The 22,388-nt window shown below is 31.5% G+C and overlaps 1 protein-coding gene across 2 annotated transcripts in view; it reads left to right on the top strand.

Moving 5' to 3' along the window:
• Nucleotides 1-9,485, top strand: part of LOC136976278 (four and a half LIM domains protein 2-like) — a 157,764-nt gene extending 148,279 nt beyond the window's left edge. The window contains exons 2-11 of one of the 2 annotated variants that reach the window (XM_067271547.1): nucleotides 4,768-4,835; nucleotides 4,915-5,033; nucleotides 6,622-6,707; nucleotides 7,374-7,554; nucleotides 7,631-7,864; nucleotides 7,931-8,143; nucleotides 8,212-8,412; nucleotides 8,509-8,683; nucleotides 8,758-9,114; nucleotides 9,181-9,485. In XM_067271547.1, coding sequence (XP_067127648.1) covers nucleotides 5,007-5,033; nucleotides 6,622-6,707; nucleotides 7,374-7,554; nucleotides 7,631-7,864; nucleotides 7,931-8,143; nucleotides 8,212-8,412; nucleotides 8,509-8,683; nucleotides 8,758-9,114; nucleotides 9,181-9,326 — 1,620 coding nt within the window. In that variant the 5' untranslated portion in view covers nucleotides 4,768-4,835; nucleotides 4,915-5,006 and the 3' untranslated portion in view covers nucleotides 9,327-9,485. The remainder of the gene's footprint in view (nucleotides 1-4,767; nucleotides 4,836-4,914; nucleotides 5,034-6,621; nucleotides 6,708-7,373; nucleotides 7,555-7,630; nucleotides 7,865-7,930; nucleotides 8,144-8,211; nucleotides 8,413-8,508; nucleotides 8,684-8,757; nucleotides 9,115-9,180) is intronic. The other variant, XM_067271614.1, reaches the window with a different exon arrangement.
• Nucleotides 9,486-22,388: the final 12,903 nt, after the last annotated feature.

Here is a 22,388-nt window from a genome sequence, read left to right on the forward strand (position 1 = left end):
ATGTATTGTTGCATTTTCTGCGCCCCCTATGACAGTGCCTGGTGTTCGTACCGCCTTAGGACCGCCCCTGGGTATAATTATTTTACTTTTCTTTTTAATGAGGAGAATTGTGAACATTTTTTATTTTGATGTCGGCATTTTTGTTAGCAACAAAACTAAAAAAATCCAGCAACGAGTTGCTTAACTTTCGGCAATATTTAGTGGCGCCATCTGTTAGCATATTTTATTAAAAACTTTTTATATTTTTAATTATTATAAAATGGCAAAAAGCTTAACTTTTAGGGTAAAGTTTTAGGGTAATTTTTAGGGGATGGGATGAGTTTTATAAAAAAGTATAAATGCTGATAACAAGCAAAATCGTCATTATCTCTGACCCTACTGGAGATACACACGACCCCCTTTATCTTCCCATCCTCTCAACCTTTAATCACAAAAATTTAAGAGAATCAATTCTCTAATACACAATCTTCCTGCAAAATTTCAGAAATTTTTCGACAATAAGCACAGGCGTTATTAAGCGTCAAAGAGGGTGAACAAAATTAAAAAACACACACACTAACATTCATACAAACAGAAATTACCTTCAAAATTTTTTGTATTTCTTGATGTTTCAAGGTGCCGAGTTGAAAAACGTAAAAATTTTTTCTGGGATGTTTGTATATTAGGGGAATTGATGCTATTAAATTTTGGTGGTTAAAGGTTAAGGGAGTGGTGAGATCGAAGGCGTGTTATATGTTTTATCTCGAGTAGGGTCGGATTTAATAAATATTTCACTCGTTACTAACAATTAAAAATTTGTTTTCTTTTTTTTATAAAACTTATCTCTACCCTCAAAATTAACCTTTTTGCCACTTTATAATAATTAATAATTTATAAAGTTTTAATAATAAAATCTCTCCACGCGAAATTCTAGATATTTTTGCCAGGAAAGTTACACAACTCGTTGCTGGATTTTTAAATATTTTGATCAGAATTATCTAAATTGTGGAGCTTCTTAATGAATGTTTAGATTATATTACAACAGAATTACTAAGAAAAATTTTCTAAAAATTTTAAGTAAATTATTATTATTATTTTTATGAAATATTAAAAAAGATGTCAGAAAAGTTATAGAAAAGTTTAATAATAACATTAATTTTAATGAATAAATATGATATTAAAGCAGATACTATTTTAGTTTTCTTTAATTAAAACATTTATTTTCAATATATAGTAAAACCTCGATATAACGTTTCCTAAATAGCTCCTTTTTTTTAAAGTGCCAATAGTCTGCTCGTTAACTAATCCTTTTGATAAGTATTAAATAAAGAAGTCCTCGTTATTTGTGACGTACTAAATTTACCATTTTGCATTGTAAATTACACTGTTATCAGTAAATCCAGTAACTACCAAGCTGTGAATCTCAACCTCGTTTGTACATAAACATAATTTAAGAATTTGTGTTTGGGGTAATCGAGCTTACCGCCCACTCGATTTACTGCCGATTTCAGAGGTGAATAAACGGTGCTAAATCGAGGTTGTTAAAGGAAAGGGTTTCCCGAAGGACTTTGTGTGAAACTGGCCTGTATTTAACCCGGAAAAGTCCACGCGACCAGCCCGTTGTTGAGTCGCAAACCCACGACCTATCAGTGTTTAGTGGTTTAGCCACATGGAAGCTGGTGGACCAAAAGAGCTTCTTTAAAAATCAACTCACCGTTATCTTTACAGCATTAAGTTGCGTATCTAAGTAATTCAAGTATCTAAGCATTTTAGTTAATTTAATTAAGTAAATTGGGAATTATTCGACACGAAAATAGCTTCAAATAATTCTTAATTAATTGATGCTCTTGTTATTAATTTAAGTATAAATCTAACTATTTTGGTATGTCACAACTTGATTTTCAGTTGGGAAGCTTTGAGTAAGTTCTAAGATAATGAAACGTACTTTTAAAATAATATTTTTCTTTATGGCAGCAGTTCTCAATTTTTTCTTCACTGGCGTACCACCTGAGCCTTCTGTGTATAGACTTGTAGAGTAACAGATCCTTATTTTGTACACCCAGTGGTACTACTGGTTGAGAACGGTTGCAGATATATAGTTGATAGATCCAGGCCGCACCGAAAGGCATAGCCAGATAAGGATGGAAGGAAAGTAGGGGGAGAATAGGAGAAAGGAAGGGGGAGAAGACTGAAGGAGAAAGAGGAAGGATGAAGATTACAAGTGCGCCAATGCTGGGCGTTAATTGATAAACATAAGGACAATATAAACAAAGGGTCCCGTGCACGGGGTAAGCACATAAATGGTGAAAGTAGGGATTGTAAATTTACCGAATTTTTCATTTACCGGTAATTCGTAAAATGAAAATTAAAATACCGGTTTACCGGTAAATTACCGGTAAATTTTTTCCTGAAAAATAAAATTAAGGCGATAAAAAAATATGTCATGTCATTTGACATTTTTTATTTCAAAAATATAGAATATAAAAATTATAAAAATTAAAGCGTTATTCTAAACAAACTAAAATAATAACTTTTAGAAACAGAAATAAAATAATACAGAAAAATAAAAATTCAACAGAAATAATATATAGTACCTAATACCATTTTATTGATTACCATTTTTAAAAAAATAACTTCTCAAGAAACTTAAATTATTTAAAGTCTTATCTCCTATTTTTTATCTAATTTTTGTACAAAATAATCTAGATCCCGAGAATACCCTTTCTGATTTAACACTTGTTGGACGAATGGTATATTAAATAATCAAATACTATTTGAATATACTTCCCCCGTACTTTTTCTTGGCGGAAGTACTCTAATTCTTTTTTACTATTTGTTTCCAATCTTTCGTGTTTTTTGCTTGTGGAACCGACTCTTCTTGACATTCTGTTTTTTGTTTGATAAGGTCATAGAGTTTCTGCTTCATTGATAATTTGACATTAGGTGTAGAAGTATCAATATTTTCGTTATCTGATTTTGAATTGGAATCCAAATCAGGATCATTTAAGTGTCTCTGACTACTCTAAACAATAATCGAAAGTATTTCAGCAATGCTTTTGATTATTGATGCTTTACTGTTTATATTAAAAATGTCATAATTTTCTTGACCCTACAAAACCAAATTAGGGTCTGTCAAATAGTGTAACATATCCGAATAAACAGTCCTTCTCTCCTTTATGTTATATATTAATGCTTTTTTTAAGTTCAACGCTTAAAAATGTATTTTGGTAGGTTAATTCATCCAACATAAATTTCAAAGTAACATCGGCTACATATAAATTAGTCTTTTCATTGCAGTGTTTCAACGGCTAACTTAATGGGTTGCAGGCTTGAGATTATATTTGTAGTAATTTTATTTTTCTGTCATTGAAATCTAAGTTTAGTTTCAAATCTATTAGACTTTTTCGGACAGCATCTTTAAGTAATAAAAATCTTTCCAGCATTTTTAGTAAGCTATTCCACCTGGTTCTACAACCTAAAATTAAAGAAAGTTCTTTTTCAATAGTTTCTTTGACATATTTTTGTAGTAATGTAGTTTTCGTTGGCGATTTTCTAAAAAGTCTTACTATCTGTCGTATTTTTGTAATTAAAAAATTTAATTCCGCATTTTGTAGAGTAAGTTCGTTACAGCCAGTAGTTTCTTGGTTTATTTCAAAATTATCGTATTCAATGTCCGAGTTATCAGAATCCGAATCTGTAGTAAGTAGTAAATTAGCATTATATTCATCATATTCATCATCATCCTGTACATCTGATGTGCTTATATTGTAAAGAACTTTCATGATTGCAATTTGCAATCCATGTACAAGACATAACTGATGGTTTTTATTGAGTAATTTCGTCGTTTTCTTCATGACGGCAGCTCTGTCCGATGTTATGCAGACAATATTTTTCAAAGAAATTTGAAATTCTTTTAATTTATTTTTTATTAATTCTGCGCATACCTCAGCAGGCGCAGGTCCATAAATTCGACTAAATCCAAGATTATCCAAGAAAATAATACATATTTTGCACAATTTTAAGGCATAATATTAGAATCTTGTAATAAATATTTGTATTTAATTATTTTAAACAGTTGTTAGAAGTAAAACATTTTAATGTTATTTTACAATAATATTGCATTAATGTCCTGTCATAATGTGGTGTATTCAAAATTGCTATTAATTTAAAAAATACGTGAAATATTTACGTATTATTATATTTAAATATTAAAAAAGGAAATATTTACTTATTCTTTAAGAAAAGCGTTGATTGTAAAGATTTTACACCTTTAAAAATCTCAAAAACTGCAGAGCACAAATCACACAAGATAACTAGCGCTTTCTGTACGATTTACAGCGCCTCTCAAACTCAAGAAAGTTTGAATTAAAATTAAACCAAAAATATCTCACATAAAATTAATAATTAGGTATGTTGTTGCTTACACTTACCTGTTTTTATTTTTCATTTTCAATGTCCCTTTAGCCCTTTTAAATATCTATAAACGCAATATTTTCTACATAAAAATTTCTAGTATGGATTTTTCATTTACCGAATTACCGGTAAATTTTTGAAATTTACCGGTAAGTTTACCGAATGATTTTTTGTCAATTTATCAGTTAACCGGTAAATCGGTAAACCGGTATACAATCCCTAGGTGAAAGAATGTGCAGGGATGGCGCGCCAAAATATGTATAGAAGATACCGAACCACACAGTGTGGTTCAACAGCTAAACGGGGAAAGGAAAAAAGGCCTGTAGGGCCTCCCTACCAAAGACAGAATGACACAGACAATGAAGTACAGAACAGTTGCAGATAAATATTTTTGTTTAAAAATAGAAAATAATTCACTAATCGTAGACTCACACCCACAGAGTGTAAAACATGTTTCATTTCTGATCTTGATTTTAACAATAATAAGATATTATATTAAATACAAAACAATAAATTTTGCAGAATAACAAAATGTGTTAACAATACTTTTAGTAATAAAAGATCATTGACAATATGAACTTCTCTTAAGACAGTCGTAATTTTGATAAAAGATAATGGAGAAAAGTGACTACAAAGTTTCGGTAAGTTACTCATTCAATGCCATATAAAAATTTTAAGACTTACCGATTTATCAATTGTGTAGGACAAATGAGATTAATTAGCTATTAAACTGAAATTTAAAAACTATTTTATTTAGTAAGCTCAATAACAAAACTTCATGTTGCGCTTATTAAAACTACACCCACTGAGAAATAAAGTTACACACCCTGATAGAGTTGCCGAATTACTATCAAACTTAGCATGCATATATGTCTCACATTTACATACATCAGGTATGTAAATGATTACAATTGTGTTCCAATTGCCAGCCAGCTAATGGCAGCAGAGTTTCTTAAAATAGTCTTCGGAGACAAATTACTATTCTGTTTAGGGACGGACAACACAGTATTATAGCGTGGAAGACCTAAGCACTTCAATCCTGCCATTGTGTGGCTCCACTATCTTTATTACTGGGATGCTGATCTGTAGAACTATCTCGTCTGACAGTTCGTCATCCTTCGCACCTTATAACGGTGCGAGGGGCATTGCAGCAGAACGGTATGTTCAGGGAATCCAGCTCCTCGTATGTTCTTTGATGGCAGGACTGCAAACAGCCGTGTTATCTCAAGTTATAGCTCGGTGGCACACAGCTAGGATTTCCCAATGAAAAGTGCCAAGAAAGTAAAAATATTTAGTTTTCTGAGGAACTAGAATATAATTTTAAAGATTTTTACAGATTGTTTACTCAGGATGTGTTGAACTTCCATTCCTTAACCTTCGGCACATTATTTTAGCCTGGGTAAATTCATAAATGGCACAAAAAACTATTTCTGGAAAATAAAAAGTTTAAAAATTATTATGCAATGGAGTTATGATTTTTTAAAATGTTATTTCGAATTATTTATTGAAAGTTACAGTCAAATATTTAATATACTTTATTTTTCATTTTGTAAGTAATTCATAATTATTTTTCATGAAATAATAAAAGACTCTTTAATTAACAAAGTAAACATTTACTGCTTTTCACTTGCTAATTAACAAACCAAACATTGGGCTGATAAACCTCTGATGATGAGCTTATCTGCGCAATAATTCTTTGATGAAAATTTGAATTTATCGCACTCCTGAAACCAAACATTTACTGCAATAAATTCAAATTTTAACCTAAGAATTATTGCGCAGATAAGCTCATCATCAGAGGCTCATACATATTCCTTAAATAACGTATATGTATTAGGTTCTAATTTTTGCATGGCATATACACGTGTCCAAAACTTAAGGTGAAAGACATTTATGCAATTTGTAGGGATGTTGAACTAGGATGCAGCACTCAAAACGTCGTGGCAGGATCGTCGCCGACTGGTCCATTGACTTTTTCTATTCATTATCGCTAACAATGTTTTTGTCTTTAAGTTTTGGACAAGTGTTTATATTTGAGCCTCTGGATTAGTTTAATACAATAATTGTATATTATAATTCTTATCTGATACTTTTGATATTATTCACACAAAAGATATTTTAATTTTTAATAAAAATAATAATTCCTTACACTTATAAACTTATAAAATAGAATGGCAACGATCACTTTAAATTAGTGCATAAAATAAAAAATTTTCATATGTTTTTCAGGACACACTAATCCAAGAAGTAGATGAAGGACAACCATGTTTGAAATGCGGAAGTAAATGTCCGAGTTTCAAGCCTCATCCATGGAGGTAGTATAATTACAAGCAACTAATTGCATAACTTTCCCGGAGAAAAAGATACTTATGTTTAAGAGACATTAACACACATTAACGCGAAGTTAATATTATATGACGACATCTGTCATGAAATGTTATTAAAAATAATTTTTATATTATTAATTATTATAAAAAAAAGGCAAAAGAGGCTTAATTTTGAGGGTAGTGAAGAGTTTCTAAAAATATTGTAAATTCGAGTAACGATTAAAACTTTCATTAAGTCTGACCGCACTCGAGATATGACGCTTGACACCGCTCTATATTTCACCCTCTCGACATTTAACCACTAAAATTTAATAACATTACTGTCCCTTATACACAAGTTTCCATTTCAAATTTCGTCACTTAAGCTTTATCCAATTCTAAGATATGAAACGAAATAGATGTCAGCACACATATACATTTCGGGTACCAATTTTTTGAATTTTTTGGGTTCAAGGGTCTCAAATCGTCGAGATTCCAAAAACCCAGAAGGTCAAGTTTAACACGATTACGATATTATGTTATAAAAGCCAAGAAAGTAAAAATTTAAGACGATTACAATACTTTCCCGTGTAAAATTATAATAGGCGGGAAAATAAAAGTATAATACAGTAGTCAAATTATAATTTCTAATAATTATCTTTATTTCACTGATAGGAATATTTGCGATAATTGTAAATGTTTACGGGAATGTCACGATATCTGTAACAAATATATGGTTAATGTCCAAGAAAGAATTGGGCTGAAAGGTCAACAAGAACAAGATCAAATGTCATTAAAACGGTCTGCTATAGAACAAGGATATTCTTGGGTACCATCAGGTTTATCTCCAGATGAAGTAAAACACTGTCTTGCAAAATTATAATTTTGCAGAAGTTAAGAAAATTGTTACAGACTCAATTTCATATTTTCAGATCCAAACATATTTCGCACAGATTCCTCCTCAGAAAGTACCTCGACTAGGGACACCTGGCGAAAAATATCGCGAAAAACAGATTATTACGCAACACCCTAAACAAGATCTTGCTTCAGATTTTTGTAAATTTTTAGAGAAGGAATGCCAACAGCATTACTTAGATTTTATTAATGAGCGCAAGAAAAGTACAATGAGTATTGCTCATGTGGAAAGTGCTCTAGAACACTCTTCGGTAAGGATTTCAAAAATATTTGTTCGACCTAAATTGCTTAAATTTGAATTTATTGTCTATATTTAGTGCTATGGCTGTAGAGGGACAATAATGCTCGCAGATTTGGCAGTGGTAAATTCAAAATTGGGAGAAAAGCATCTATTCCACCCGGGTTGTTTCGTATGTTCAGTATGTGAAGAATTATTGGTAGATTTAGTTTGCTGTACTCTGGAAGATAAAATTTACTGCGAACGTCATCATGCAGAACAAATAAGACCTCGATGTACAGCATGTGATGAAGTAAGCGATGTTTTGTTTTTCTGAATAATTAAATAATGGAAAAAATTGAATTTACCTTTGATTTTCAGCTTATTTTTTCTGGTGAATATATCAGAGCAATGTCCAGAAATTGGCATACGATTCATTTCTGTTGTTGGAAATGTGATGAAAATCTAACTGGGCAGCAATATATTCCAAGAGATGATAATCCATTCTGCATTCGCTGCTATGAAAAACTGTACAGCAATATTTGTGAAAAATGTGAAAAAGCAATAGAAGTAGACTCAAAGGTTGAAAAAATTGTTTTTGTTTTTATTTATTAATATACTTTTAATAATTTTACAAATTTTATGTTTATTTTCATTACTTTTACGAATATTTTTCAGGATCTCTCCATCAAAGATAAACATTGGCACGAAGCGTGCTTCCTGTGCAATGAATGCCATACTTCGTTGATAAATAAACCATTTGGCATCAATGCCAACCAAGTTTATTGTGCAACATGCTACGAAGTGTCTTATGCGGCTAGATGTGTTGAATGCGGTGAAAAATTTAAAGCTGGTATAAAATTCTTTAATTAAAAATCCATTTTTATTGTACTAATTGTCGATTTTTAAATTTAAATTTAATAATAGGTACAAAAAAGATGGAATATAAAGATAAGCAATGGCATGAAAACTGTTTTTGTTGCGTGGTGTGTACAAACCCAATAGGCACCAAAAACTTCATTCCTAAAGATAATGACATATATTGTATGACATGTTACGAACGAAAATTCACTATATATTGCATCAAATGTAATCAAGTAATTAGTGTTAGTGGTGTTACTTTTCGCAATAAACATTGGCATAGAGAATGTTTTTGCTGTACTAACTGTCAGACGTATTTGGCTGGACAGCGATTTACATCCAGAAATGAAGAACCCTATTGCGCCGAATGCTTTGGAGAATTGTTCGCAAAAAAGTGCACCGCTTGCAAGACACCAATTACGAGTTAGTTTTTAATTAAATTTATATAAATATAAAATTATTATTCTACAAAAATTAATATAATTACAGGTATTTGTGGGGCACGTTTCATAACTTTCGAAGATCGAAATTGGCATAATGATTGCTTTGTGTGTTCCTCGTGTAAAGTATCACTAACCGGAAGAGGATTTTTTACAAATGGAGACGATATTTTGTGTCCAAAATGTGCCAAGTGAAAGTGATAATGTACTATATTATCTATTAAATTCATGTAGATTTAACACAATTATTTTGTCAGAACGAAGAAAGAAATGAGAGATCAAAGATCAAAATTTTATCCAGTTTTCTCAACTTAGTTTAAGTTAATCACATTCTGATTCAATAAAATTATATTTTAGTATCGGCATTAAGATTTATTTTATTTCGTAAAATAGAATTATAAAACTTTACTTTCCCGTAAGACATCCATAAGTAAGCACTATTTTATCATTTGATTGTGACATTATGTTTTTTTGTAGAACATAGAATCTAGTATTGCTTTCTATTTTAGAAAATCACCGTATTCAGTGCCTTCTGCAAAGACACACATTTCAGTCCATGGGAAAGAGATTTATGGAAAAAATAAAAATAAAAATTCTAAAAATCGCCGCTTCCTGCTTAAAATAACTTCATAACTTCACTGTAATTAGTTTACTCAGGCATAAACGCGCTTAATTACTGACAATTGTAATTGTAGTTCTTAATTGTAACACATACGATAAATTTCATCGGATCGGTTGTGTGCTGCAATTAAGATTACTGTCTCGCTCTACCTGATGTTTGTTGTTATCACGGCCATCGAACAAGTGTGATTGACACTAATACCCCGAGGACTAATATCTTTAGCAAAATTATGTTTCGCTACAGTAGCACTTTGATGGCGTTCATGTCAGTCATTACAATTGCCATTAAAATTACCAGTAATTAAATGCATCTATGAGTGAATGAACTGAAGGTCAGACTCGGTAATAATTGCTAGTTTTTTCTGTTCTTTCGTGGCAATGTATTTTAATGGGATATGATAGTAGAGCACTTCCGAATAAATTCTATTGAACTATTTTTTGCTACTTTATTGCTACTTTGGATTTTTTAGTAATTTTGTTCAATTTCTTCGTGGGGAACTTGTAAATTGTTGAATTCCAAATGTACTCTTGCAACAAAAAAAATCAACGCCACATTGATAGTGTTAATTTTACTGATTTTTCAGTGGAAAATTGCAAAGTATTCCTGGATGTAAGGAATTTTAAAATGTGAAGGAGAAAATGATTTTTCACGTTTAATTTTAGAAATGTAAAGGAATTATAAAATAAAATGGATACTTTGCCCATTTTATTTTATAAACGTTGCCAATTAATTTTTTATTATATTAAAGTATCAACAATTGTCTAAATTTAATTAACATCTTTTCTTTTTTTGGCTCTTTTCAGTGTTTAAAATATTTTAAGTGTTATCTTTAAAAAGTTTCCTACTGGAATGGTAAATACAATTATCAAATGAATACACAATGGAAAAAGAAGAATTAACATATTTGCAGAATTAACATGATTTGAATACACAAAATTTATGTATTTATAAGCACATTTTCTTCCTGTACAATGTATATATTTCGTTTCATAAATATGTAAAATATTTAAAATGTTTAAAGCAGAGTTTTATGACTCAAATTATGATAAAAATTTTAAATTATAATTAAGACAAAGGATGACAACCATTTCTTACAAAAAGTGCAATTTTTCAACATTTCATTAGAACCAAATTAACAAGAGTCCCAAGATGTGTAAATGAAAAATACGTGTTAAATACAATAAAACTGTAGTTAATATTGTAACATTTATTCTTTAATTGTTGAATTTCATCCTTAGGCAATTTTTCCTTAATTGATCCAAGAAGACACAGTCTGTTCAAAAAACATTTTTGAATCCGCCATTTATTTCTTTTACGTGTTCCAGAACACCCTTTGACGACTGGACCTTTCCTTTGAGGCTGCTAGGCCTCTGGGTTAAAATCGTTCCTTTAAAAAACACATTAAAAACATTCAGAAATTGGCAGATCTTTCTTTATCTTCTACAGGTGTTTGATATGGAGATTTTAGCTCATAAGGCTCTTTCTCCGACTAGACGTATGTATATGATCGCTACGCGACCGAAGAGCCAGCCGTATATCGAACGGCCTAAACGCGCGCGGGAAATAGCGCCTTCCGGGAGGACTTTTATGGGGAACTGGCTTCCTATTCAGTCGTTATTGGCTAGGAGAAAACCCGGAAAACTGCTAGCAGCCAGCCTGTCCGAGTCGCGGCGCGAACCCAGGAGCGAACTTTCCAGTGTTCAGGGTCTGGTCACCACCGACGAGCGGCAACGGAGACCACTCAGCCACTGGTTGGCATTGGCGGATTTTACAGACATCTTCAGTTTTTTAACCTATCCAGTAGGAGACTTCAAGACTTTTATATCTACTTGAAGAGCGCTGTTTAATGTAGATTTCTATAGTGTCCCTCTGGTGACGAATTAACTTTAAATTAAAAAAATTTTTAAATTTTTTTTATTTTTTAAAAAAAATTTTTAAAAAGTTTTTGTGTTTAAAAAATTTTACGTGTTCTGGAACACGTAGAAGAAATAAATGGTGGATTCAAAAATGTTTTTTGAACAGACTGTGTCTTCTTGGATCGAGTATTCATTCTTTAAGGTGAAAACGTAATAATGATCACTTTTCAGAAAACGAGTTTTGAGGGGAGAAAAAATATTTATTTATTTTTTCAATATAATATATATTTAGTACAGTTCAGTATTCTTTGCAGTGATGATTATTTAAAATTGGCTCTTCTACAGAAGAAAGCCGATATACTCATTGGTGATGTCATGAATAATAGATCCAGTCAAACAATTCGCCGATTTACAGTGTTTAGAAACATGATTAATGGTCAATTATTATTCTAAACAAAGTAACTACAATAAATATTTGAAAGATTAGTTCAACAATATTATTAGGTTTTAGTTATTAGTTTCTCAAAAGTCAAATTTTCACTGTTAATAAATTATAAGACCACCATGAAAACGAATATTAAGAAATAACTTTTTTGTTGACTAATAGTTGATTGTTGCTCCATTTCTTCCTATCACTTTAAATAGCCCGTTTGGCATTAATTATATCAATTTTTCAGTAGGTCGTTGTCAATATTATTCTATTGGCACATAATTTCACATTCAAGTTCTTGAACATTTCAAAATTGGCGATTGTTTGCGTATATTTTTGACTTAAAATTCCCCATAAGTTTTCAAAGGGATTTAAGTCAGGACTTCTTGACGGCCGAGGTAAAACATAAATTTCTTTGCCTTAAGGCTCAAGCCAATATTGAGTTGTCTTTGAGTTATGGTAGGAAGCATTGTCTTATTGGTAGTACCATTTTTTCCCTCTAAATCGTGATCTAATTGGGAGAAAATGTTTTTCCAATAACACCTGAAAATTTTCAGATTTTAATTTAATGCTAACTTTAACAAAAACGAGTTTTGCACCATAATAGAATGCTCCCCAAACCATGGCAGAGCCTCCACCCATTTGTCTACTAAAAATTCCAAGTGCTTTACGCAAATCATGCCAATAAGCATTATTCACATCTAGCCATCAAAATTAAACCTTTTCGTCTTTTTCGTCTGAAAACACCACATTGTTCCACTCTTTGGTCCAGGATATATACTTGTTGGCCTACTCTAATCTTGCTTGTTTATGTGCCTCAGTCAATTTGAATTTATCCTTTAATTTTAGGTAACTTGCATTCGTTTTTCCTTAATATTTTCCAAACAATTACATGTGAAACTTTTGCCCCAATTTCACGTAAAATCTCTCTTGTGAACATGTTCTGTTGAGTTGCCAGACCAAAAACATGTTAATAATCATGCGAGGACAGTGATTTTTTTCGACCAAATCTCTTGTGTTCTGTACATAATTTTTCTTTTTATTTTTCCAAAACATGATGAATTGCTGTTTTCGACTTATTAGCTTATTTCAGTAATCAGCACCAGCTCAATAATAAATATTCTGGATTTCTTTTCTCCTCCTAGTTCACTTCCTCCTAGCATGATGTTTGACCACAACCACTCAAAAATAAACTTAAGAAAAGCATTAATATTAGTCATGTGACATCATAGAACACCGACAATCATACGAGTAATAGAAATTTATCCTAAAAAATGAATTAAACCATATTCTCATGTGGTTAACGTTTTCCTGCACATTGGTTTTAAAATTTATTAATGTTTCTGCTTCTGTTCAAATTCGTAAATTTTTGTTACATTTTTTTTTTCTCTTGCGTGTGAAGTTTATCATAAACGGAAACATCTCTTCTAAGTGAATGTTGTTATCTGGAGTCTTATTATTATTAGTTCAATTGTCAGAACACTGGGACTATTAACGATTTAACAGAACAGCGTTTGTTAATGATACCAAATTTACCAGTTTAACTTTGCACTTTTACGCACCCGAAATGAATTCCTTGCGGATATCTGCAAATAGTGACGTCAGCTCGAAACTTTGCAGATCATTAAGTTTTACACACCAAACCTTAATAAGCAAACAAGTTATAATTTCTATCTTTTCAATATTTCTATTTATATATTTTATTTAATATTAATTTTTTTTTATTTTACTTTCATCACTGTTTAATTTTCTTTTTGCGTATTTTTTTCATTGATGTATTGCAAATTTTGCTTATTACAGCCTCATTCAAAATTAATTTAGTTAACTTTTGCTATATTTCTACATTACACGTTTTCCATTCTTACTTTATATCACTTATTTTTATTTATTTTTTTATTCATAACTATATTCCCTTCCATTAAGTCACATTCGCGCACTTACTAGCCATAAGCTTATAAACATCAACACAATCTTCAAACTGATAATGACTGTGTACAACGAGAAATACTTTACCTAATTCAATTAATTTTAAAAGTAAACTCCAGAAAATTGATTCTGCAATACGAAGATCAGACGTTTATCGATTAAAAAATTGCATTCCATTACTTTTATCTATGTTTATGTATAGATTATAGATATTTTTTAGTAAACCTTTCTCTAAAATGCAATAAGTTACTGGTTACTGATCTACCTTAATTTCTCCCCAATACCTCCCCAAGCCCAATTAATTTGACTTATACTCTGTTTAAAAAAAGCAATAAACTAAAAAAATCCGTAAACGAATTTTAAAAAAAAAATCTTAGAAAAGCTTTAAAATTGAGCCAAAAAAATATCAATAGATCCGCTATTTTAATATAATTTTGTTTTTTTAGATAAAAAATAACGAACAGTAAGTAAAATAAAGTAGTGTATTGTTTTTGGGTTGGTTTATTGTCTTTCTCTCTCTACAGATGGCGCCATCTTATTACGCACTGTTATATTGAATATTTATAATTATTTTTACCGTTAAGTTGTTGTTATTACTAATATTAATAGTAACATCTAAAATTATTTATTAACTTTATTAATTTTATTATTACAAATTCCAAAGTCGAATTGTTGACCAGATTGAGCTAGTTCATACCATTCGGAATTAACAGTTTACTTTCCCAGCTGTTATATACAATGACGTATAACTACCAGACTCCGAATCGGATAAAAGTTAACGTAGAAACTAGCGCCGCCGTCTGAAGCCAAAGAAAGTAGACGTCGCCATAACATTCTATGGCAAAAAGTACATATGCTTTGGAAAGATTGTTGTTTGACAACTTAATGTAGATATTTCTGGCGTAATTGTTATCTATTTAGATTCAAGTGTGCGGAAATTGTCGCAGGAGCAAAACAGGAATGTCACTGAGTTGCCGTGCAGTTAATTGTACGGCAACGTATAAAAAAAAATCGGATCCGGTATCACGTCACCGGTAAGTTGCTCTGATACTGTATCCTCAGTTGGCAATCAAAATCTCGTAACTCCTTCTGAAGAAATTTTTCTGGAAAAATATTGAACTTCCTTCAGAAATCCGTTATTATCCTATGTTGATTATTTTTTTATTTATGTATTTGACAAATGGAAACCAAGCAATAGTAGTGTTCTTTGCAGTCAGCATTTTGAACCTGAATTACTATACACAACGGATACGCCTATTTGCATGAAACATCGGTTCTTTCAAAGTTTAATTTTCCTCAGCTTCTACAGAGACAGCCAGTAATGCCACGAAGTCCACTAAATCGAACATCTTTGGTCACCATAAATGGTGATACCTGTGATGAGCAAAGTGTGCAACAGCAAGATGTAGCTGAAATGCCTGATCCACCATCCACCACATCAGATAATTAGGATCATCGTGGTGTTTCTGTTAGACAAATCTAAACCAAAAATGTTTATTTTAAAAGTCAACAAATTACGTTTATTAATGGATTACAGCATTTGAAAATATTCATATGGGGCTGCCCACAAATTATCTTCACATTTTTTTTTTAAATTTTTACTCGAGGGAGAGTAAAAATTTGTGTCCCAGTCTCTTCCCCTAGTGTCCCAGTTTTTCCAAGTTTCTGTAACTCCCTCCTTTCTTCGATCGTTCAAAAATACTCGACCCTCCTTAAACCTTTATCACTTTATACCATAAGTAGAAATGAAATATACAAGAAATTTTGAAATAAATATAATAAATTGTATAAACTGTATAAATTTTAATGAACTATACGGAATTCCACTGAAGCTCACCTCCTCTCCGACTTGTTTTAACTCCCCTTCTTCCTTCCAGTGTGGACGTCATTTATGGAACGTATGGAACGGCCCCTATAAACGGTTGCATATTATCCATTGCAGGCAATCCTCGATTTACAAAACTCTAGAAACCAATCGTCTCTGTATTAAGTATTTCCTGCAGGTGCGTAGCTTTCTGCCTTTAAGTGTCATGGCGGACTCAAGTTCAATTCGTTTCAAAGATGGCGACCCGGTATGGGGTCTAGTAGTTATATGTCATTGGTTATATATAACGGAAAAAGTATGGCAATGGGAAAGAAGTGACGACTCAAGATTTTTGGAGTCGGGACCTTAAACGTCGAGAAATATAAATAAATTTAGGGTGTTTATTTCTGTATGTGTGTGTGTGTGTGTGTGTGTGTGTGTATGGGAAACGATTTTATTCATACACTTTGAAGCTTAATAATTCCTGTGTCTTTTGACGAAAATTTATGAAAATTTTCAGGGAGGTTTATATATTAAAGGAATTGATGCTATTAAATTTTGGTCGTTAAAGGTCAAGGGATGGGGAGATAGAAGGGGGTCAAATGTCATATTTCGAGTGGGGTTGGACTTAATGAAGATTTTGCTCGTTATTAGCATTTACATTTTTTTTTATAAAAAACATATCTCTACCCTCAAAATTAAGCTTTTTGCCATTTAATAATAATCTATATATATAATCGAGACGAGTTGATAATAATAATAATAATAATCAGCGCAGAGCCCAAACGGTTAGGAGTTGAAAGTTAAAATTTGGAACGCAGTTAGGGTACGTCACGAGAACGCACACTAAGAAGGGATTTTTCGAAATTCCTCTCCACGGGGGAGAGGGACAGGATTAAGTCTTAATACTTCCATCAACAATGGAAGTGTTACGTAACAATGGAAGTGTGAAAATTCGAACCCGCCGGAACCAAAACGCTAATAATAAAATATTTTATTGTTTGGTTCCCACGGAGAAAACATGAATCATGAGGAACAACATTCGAATAATGCTGATTGGTGAAACCGAGCAACGTGACCGAGACGATAAAAGGGCGACGAGAGAGGAAAAAGGGGTCGGTTACGTAGTGTCCATTGGATAGTGTGTGCGCGTCCCGACGTCTCACGAAAGGATACCCGAGGATATCTCAAGACCGATTCGGACCACGAGGTATGTCTCCCAAAAGTTGTGTAAACTCTCCCTCCGCGTGGCTAAACGGCAGCTCGCACCTATTGTAACTGTAGCTTTAGGCCTAATAAATTGTTGTTGTTGTTGTTGTTATTATACGTTGTTAATGTCTTTTATTCGAGTATCGCTGCAGCTCTACCGTCGGACCCATCCTCTTCCGCACTCTCACTCGCGTAACGCGTGACGCGTAACAAAACCGAGCCGCCAACTTGACGTGGGCAGGTCTCACCGACCTGTTAGCCGAAGAAAAGGAGGTGCGACTCCGTCCACCTCCCGGCATCCACAGAAGTGTTAAGAGAAAGCGACGTGCAAGACGCAGATGTAGTTTTTTTTTCGTTTTTGCGGGAAATCGAACATAATTTTAGACCCATCTAAAAATTCTGTAATTAGTCTGGAAACAGGAAGGACCCAATTCTTGCATTCTGTGAAAACGGGTAAGGTTGACTATAACGTAATAATCTTAATATTCGCTAAAACGGTTAGGAGTTGAAAGTTGAAATTTGGTGCACAGTTAGGGTACCAGATTTAAGTACCAAAGTGTTAAGTAACAATGGAGAACAAGAGAAAGCGACGTGCAAGATTTACGGGCGTTGGAAAAAAATAAAAAAGAAAAAGAGTAATATGTTGGAACATATTCGATTTTCAAATTTAAACAGATTAGTTCGGTTTTTCTCGACCTTTCTTCTTTAGAACATTGGATGAAAATTGAAGGATATAATCAGAACACGTCGTAAAAATCGAACAATATTAGAACATTCGATTTTCAAATTCGACTTTTCTTTAGAAAAATTTAGTTCGTTGATGAAATTACTCTTTTTTTGTGACTATAATGTAATAATCTTAATCTTCGCTATCGTTACTTTTGCCCGAGCAACGCCGAGCCTACCTGCTAGTTAATAATATAAAAAGTTTTTAAAATAAAATATCATAACAGTTGGCACCACAAGCAATTTTAAATGTTGCCCGGGAAAGTAACGCAACTCGTTACTGGATTTTTTTTATTTAGAAGCGTGGTATATTGATTGTCTAGGAAAATGCAGAAGAAAAAACAAAGGATAATTGATCAAGTAAATTTCACATCTAAAAGAATAAGAGTAATACATTTTATTCTTTTCCTCATGTTATAGTAACATTTTGTCGGTAATAAGTGAGCTCCAACCGACTTGACTGGGACAAAAGGCCAGACTATTAACTATGTAGTTTCCAGTCAAGCATGGTGGGGAACTATCTAGTTTATAAACAGTAACTTAACATTAATTGGGTTGCAATTTTCAAAAATTGCAGACCTATAAACTCCCACTGACATCCATTCTTCTGTCTGTCTGTCCTTCCTTAATCTCGAGAACAGAGTTAGATAGGTGAAAGTAGAGACCAAATATGGAAAGCTGGAAAGATTAGAGACAAGAGTCCCGATTAACCATATACGAATTGACATCCCAAACTAGAAGTCACGTTATTTCAATTCAAATATTTTTTTCTGAACGTTGCAAAAACATTTTATCATGCAATTCTATCAATTTCTTCCCTGTATATTTAATTGTTCAGATGCTTTAAATAAGTTATATTAAATATAATAACAACAAACAAAACAGAAGTTACTTGAAAAACTTGAAATTATTAAATAATTCATAATTAAATTGGTCACAATTTTGAAAAAACTGTAGACCTATAAATTTCTACTGGTACAGCCTGTTTGTCTGTCCTTCCGTAATCTCGAGAACGAAGTTAGTTAGATAAAAGACGAGGCCAGATATGGAAATAATATGATCTGGAGTCCCCGATTAACTATATAGGAACTTTGTTTTGGACCAAAAATCACGTTATTTCAATTCAAACCATTTCTGTCGAGAAGAGTTAAATAGATGACCGGCACGACTCTATTACTAACAGGAAAAGTATGATGTACAAGTGCAAGACACTACTAATTTGAGGTAGGGAGCATATATTTTAAGTTATATAAATTAAAGAGATGATTAAAAACTGCAGCCCGGCATTGTGACGATGCCACAATAAATATTTATAAAATTATTTTAAAAGACAAAAGTTACTTCGTAAAAAGAACTATCTTAAAAACCGATGGAGTCAGATAATCAATCAATGTTTATTTGTACTATTTAGTAGTACAAATAAGTAAAGATCAATAAATATTTGTTCGTTTTATGATAAATTCACTTTCGATAAAAAATATTAAAAATTACATTCTTATTATTATTTTTATATTAGTTAATTTAAATATTAATATAATATAAGAATTTCTTTGATGATATAATATAAGAAATAATAATTTATTCTTCTTGTCATCCTTCAAGTATTTTGTATATTCAAATTCCATTCTCATTCTAAGAAATTCTCTAGAAGCTCTATACTACTTAATAATAGAAGGCAAATACGAAATAATATAAGAAGTTCTTTAAAGCAAAATATTGAAAATTTTTTACATAACATTAACTTAAAAATTTGAATTTTGTTTACGTAAACTTATAACTTATAAGTTTCATTTATCAATTCAATTCTAGAGGATTGATGACAGAGTGAGAGCGCATAAACCATGAATTACATGCCTATATGAATTTACGTACGTGGTAGATGACAAATACATGCTACAGCAAATAATGGCTTATCGAAGCGCGTGTCATTTCTATTATATATTCCTATCGGTTGAACCTATAGATATGCGAAGATTCCATATGAAAGCGTATAATATATTCTAATTAGCAAGATATAATACATAGTGTTAGAAGTGAGTTATGGATAGAAATTTTGTACTTTTAATGTAAATGATTAGCAATTTAAAATGATAATTAAAATATTTGTTGTGATTACAAAGTGTTTTATTATTAAAAAGTGGTAAATTTTTGCACATATTTTGAATTTTGAAAGACGATAGTACAATCGTTTCTCCCATCTGTGAATAAGATATCATTTTTAAATTAACCTGATTAGAGTTTTTACGGCAATCAATATAAGATTTAAGCATTTTTCTTGTTAAATATGTTCTCTCTCTTAATCGAAGAAACTTAAATTAAAAAATGATTTAACAATTCCAGCAGAAATCTATAATCCATTCTGCAAAATTTCAGCTTTGTGGCTTTATAATACCTTTTATTCTATTGATTACCAATAACTTATTTTTCTCAAGGAATTCCATATTCTAAAATCTCTCAATTTTTTGTAATTTTTTGAAATTGTGTTTTTTAAATAAATTATTTAACTTTATTAGAAATCAAACAGACTTTAAGGAGTATATCTAAATGCAGACAGGAATCGCATTTTCCACAATGGCAATTCAAACAGAAGGAATTCAATGGGAGAGGTTAAACTCCCAAACCCTCTGCGTATGGGGATTTAACCTCTTCCATTGAATTCTCTCTGATTGAATAAACAATTAATTATAATGCGCATTATTTAATATATAAGATATCTCTCTTAAATGTAAAACATTAAACATACAATTACATATAAATTAATGACAAGAATTTAAGATATTCATTCTAAAATCGAGGCTGTCTTTTGCTAATTTATGCTGAATTTTATGGAATTAACATAACGGGTGAGATATTAATATTTATGTTATTTAAATAACATACATTAAATTTTAAAATATAATTAAAATTATTTGGAGTAAAATAAAACAAATATTTTCAATAAATTTCGTTTTTTTTAAATTAAAATTAAGTTAAACTGTTCAAAGTATTAAATTTTATGCATACAAAATTATTTTTCTCGGAGAAATTACTTTGGAAGATATTGGGAAAAAGTATGTTTAAAACAAAAAAATTTTATACTGAAGCAACTTACATCAAAATAACAATTCAAGACTTTTAATAAAATTCTAGAAATATAAGTTAAACTTATTCCTTTCTTCAGCGAACAGACTTGTAGAAGAAATCGAAGAAATACTTAAAGATTAAGAGAATCGATGATACAAGAAGACAGTAAATCACTTGTTTTGAGAAAATGACGCTGTAGACTTATGATAGAAATATAAAGATACTTTTATCTTTAAAACTCCTGACTCATTTATAAACATTAGATAACAAATATGATGGAAAGTAGTTGCAACTTTCATTTTTTATGTTTGCCTTCTATTATTAAGTAGTATAGAGCTTCTAGAGAATTTCTTAGAATGAGAATGGAATTTGAATATACAAAATACTTGAAGGATGACAAGAAGAATGAATTATTATTTCTAAAAATCGATATATAAACTGCAATTATTTTAACTTAATAAACATCCTTCCTGCAGCTAAATGTGATTTATGGTATTTGGGAATTGCATTGCAAGGGATAGTGCTTTATCCATGACAGTAAATATCAATGTATGCACATTCATGTCCCATAAGCAGTAAAAATATGAAAAGTAAAATTGTTTGCAATTTTCACAAAAACTTTATACTAAACAAAATACTCCACTTGAACTATGCTGTACAATAAAAATCGGTACATACACTGTAACAAACATCTCGATGTATACCTGGAAACATCATTTAATCAAAAAAAAAGAAGCAATAAATTTACGTGCACCTTGCACTCGCGCACAATCACTAGTTCGTGGATCCTTCTTTTGCAGCATACGCGTCTATGTATCAATGTGACGTAGACATGACAACTTCTTGTGAAATGTTGACCCACGTTTCTTGAAAAAGTCTTCACGCTGATCTTTTGTTTGGGTGTTATCAGGATTTGTTTGGGTGTTGTGTTTTCACAACACCCAAACAAATCCTGACTCATTTATAAACATGACTGAACCCAACCGTAGAACAAGTTTTCCCGATCTGAACCCACTCCAAAATTGAATCTAATTTTAGCAAAGCTAAGTAATGTAGTATGAGGCTTACAAAGGTCTTGTTGAAAGAGCTCTCTGCAAACGAAGCGGGCCACAGCAGGAGGAAATATTGGTATAAAATAGCCTGATAGCCTTGAGCATTGTCAATTTCATCACAAGGAACCAAATCACCAACGCCAGAATACCCAAAACATTCCCATACTTACGCCATGGCTTTGAATTGTTTTTCTTGGATGTTTGGTAGTCATTATAAACAATTTGAAAAAAATATGTATGGAACCAATTAAATGGCGCATTTAACGCATTTGTGTGTTTCAAAATGTTCCATGAAAAGCGTATACGAGGTGGCGATTATTGTCGGTGAATTTAATCCAAAAGTGGATGAAGATAAAGCAGTTTAATTAAGTACCAATTATTTATTCTGGAATAAAAAACATTCAATGGAAACTAGCGAAACTATGGAAACTGTTTGAAATATTGATGTTGTTAATCGGATACATAAATCACCATTGACAGTATAAACGCAGTACAGTGGGTAATCGGTTAACGAACACAATCCGTTCCAAGACTTTGTTCGCTATCCGAATTGTTCGTTAACCGATTAT

This window comes from Centruroides vittatus, unplaced genomic scaffold (assembly GCF_030686945.1).
Source record: "Centruroides vittatus isolate TY-2023 unplaced genomic scaffold, ASM3068694v2 contig_10, whole genome shotgun sequence".
In the NCBI taxonomy this organism is placed as follows: domain Eukaryota; kingdom Metazoa; phylum Arthropoda; class Arachnida; order Scorpiones; family Buthidae; genus Centruroides; species Centruroides vittatus.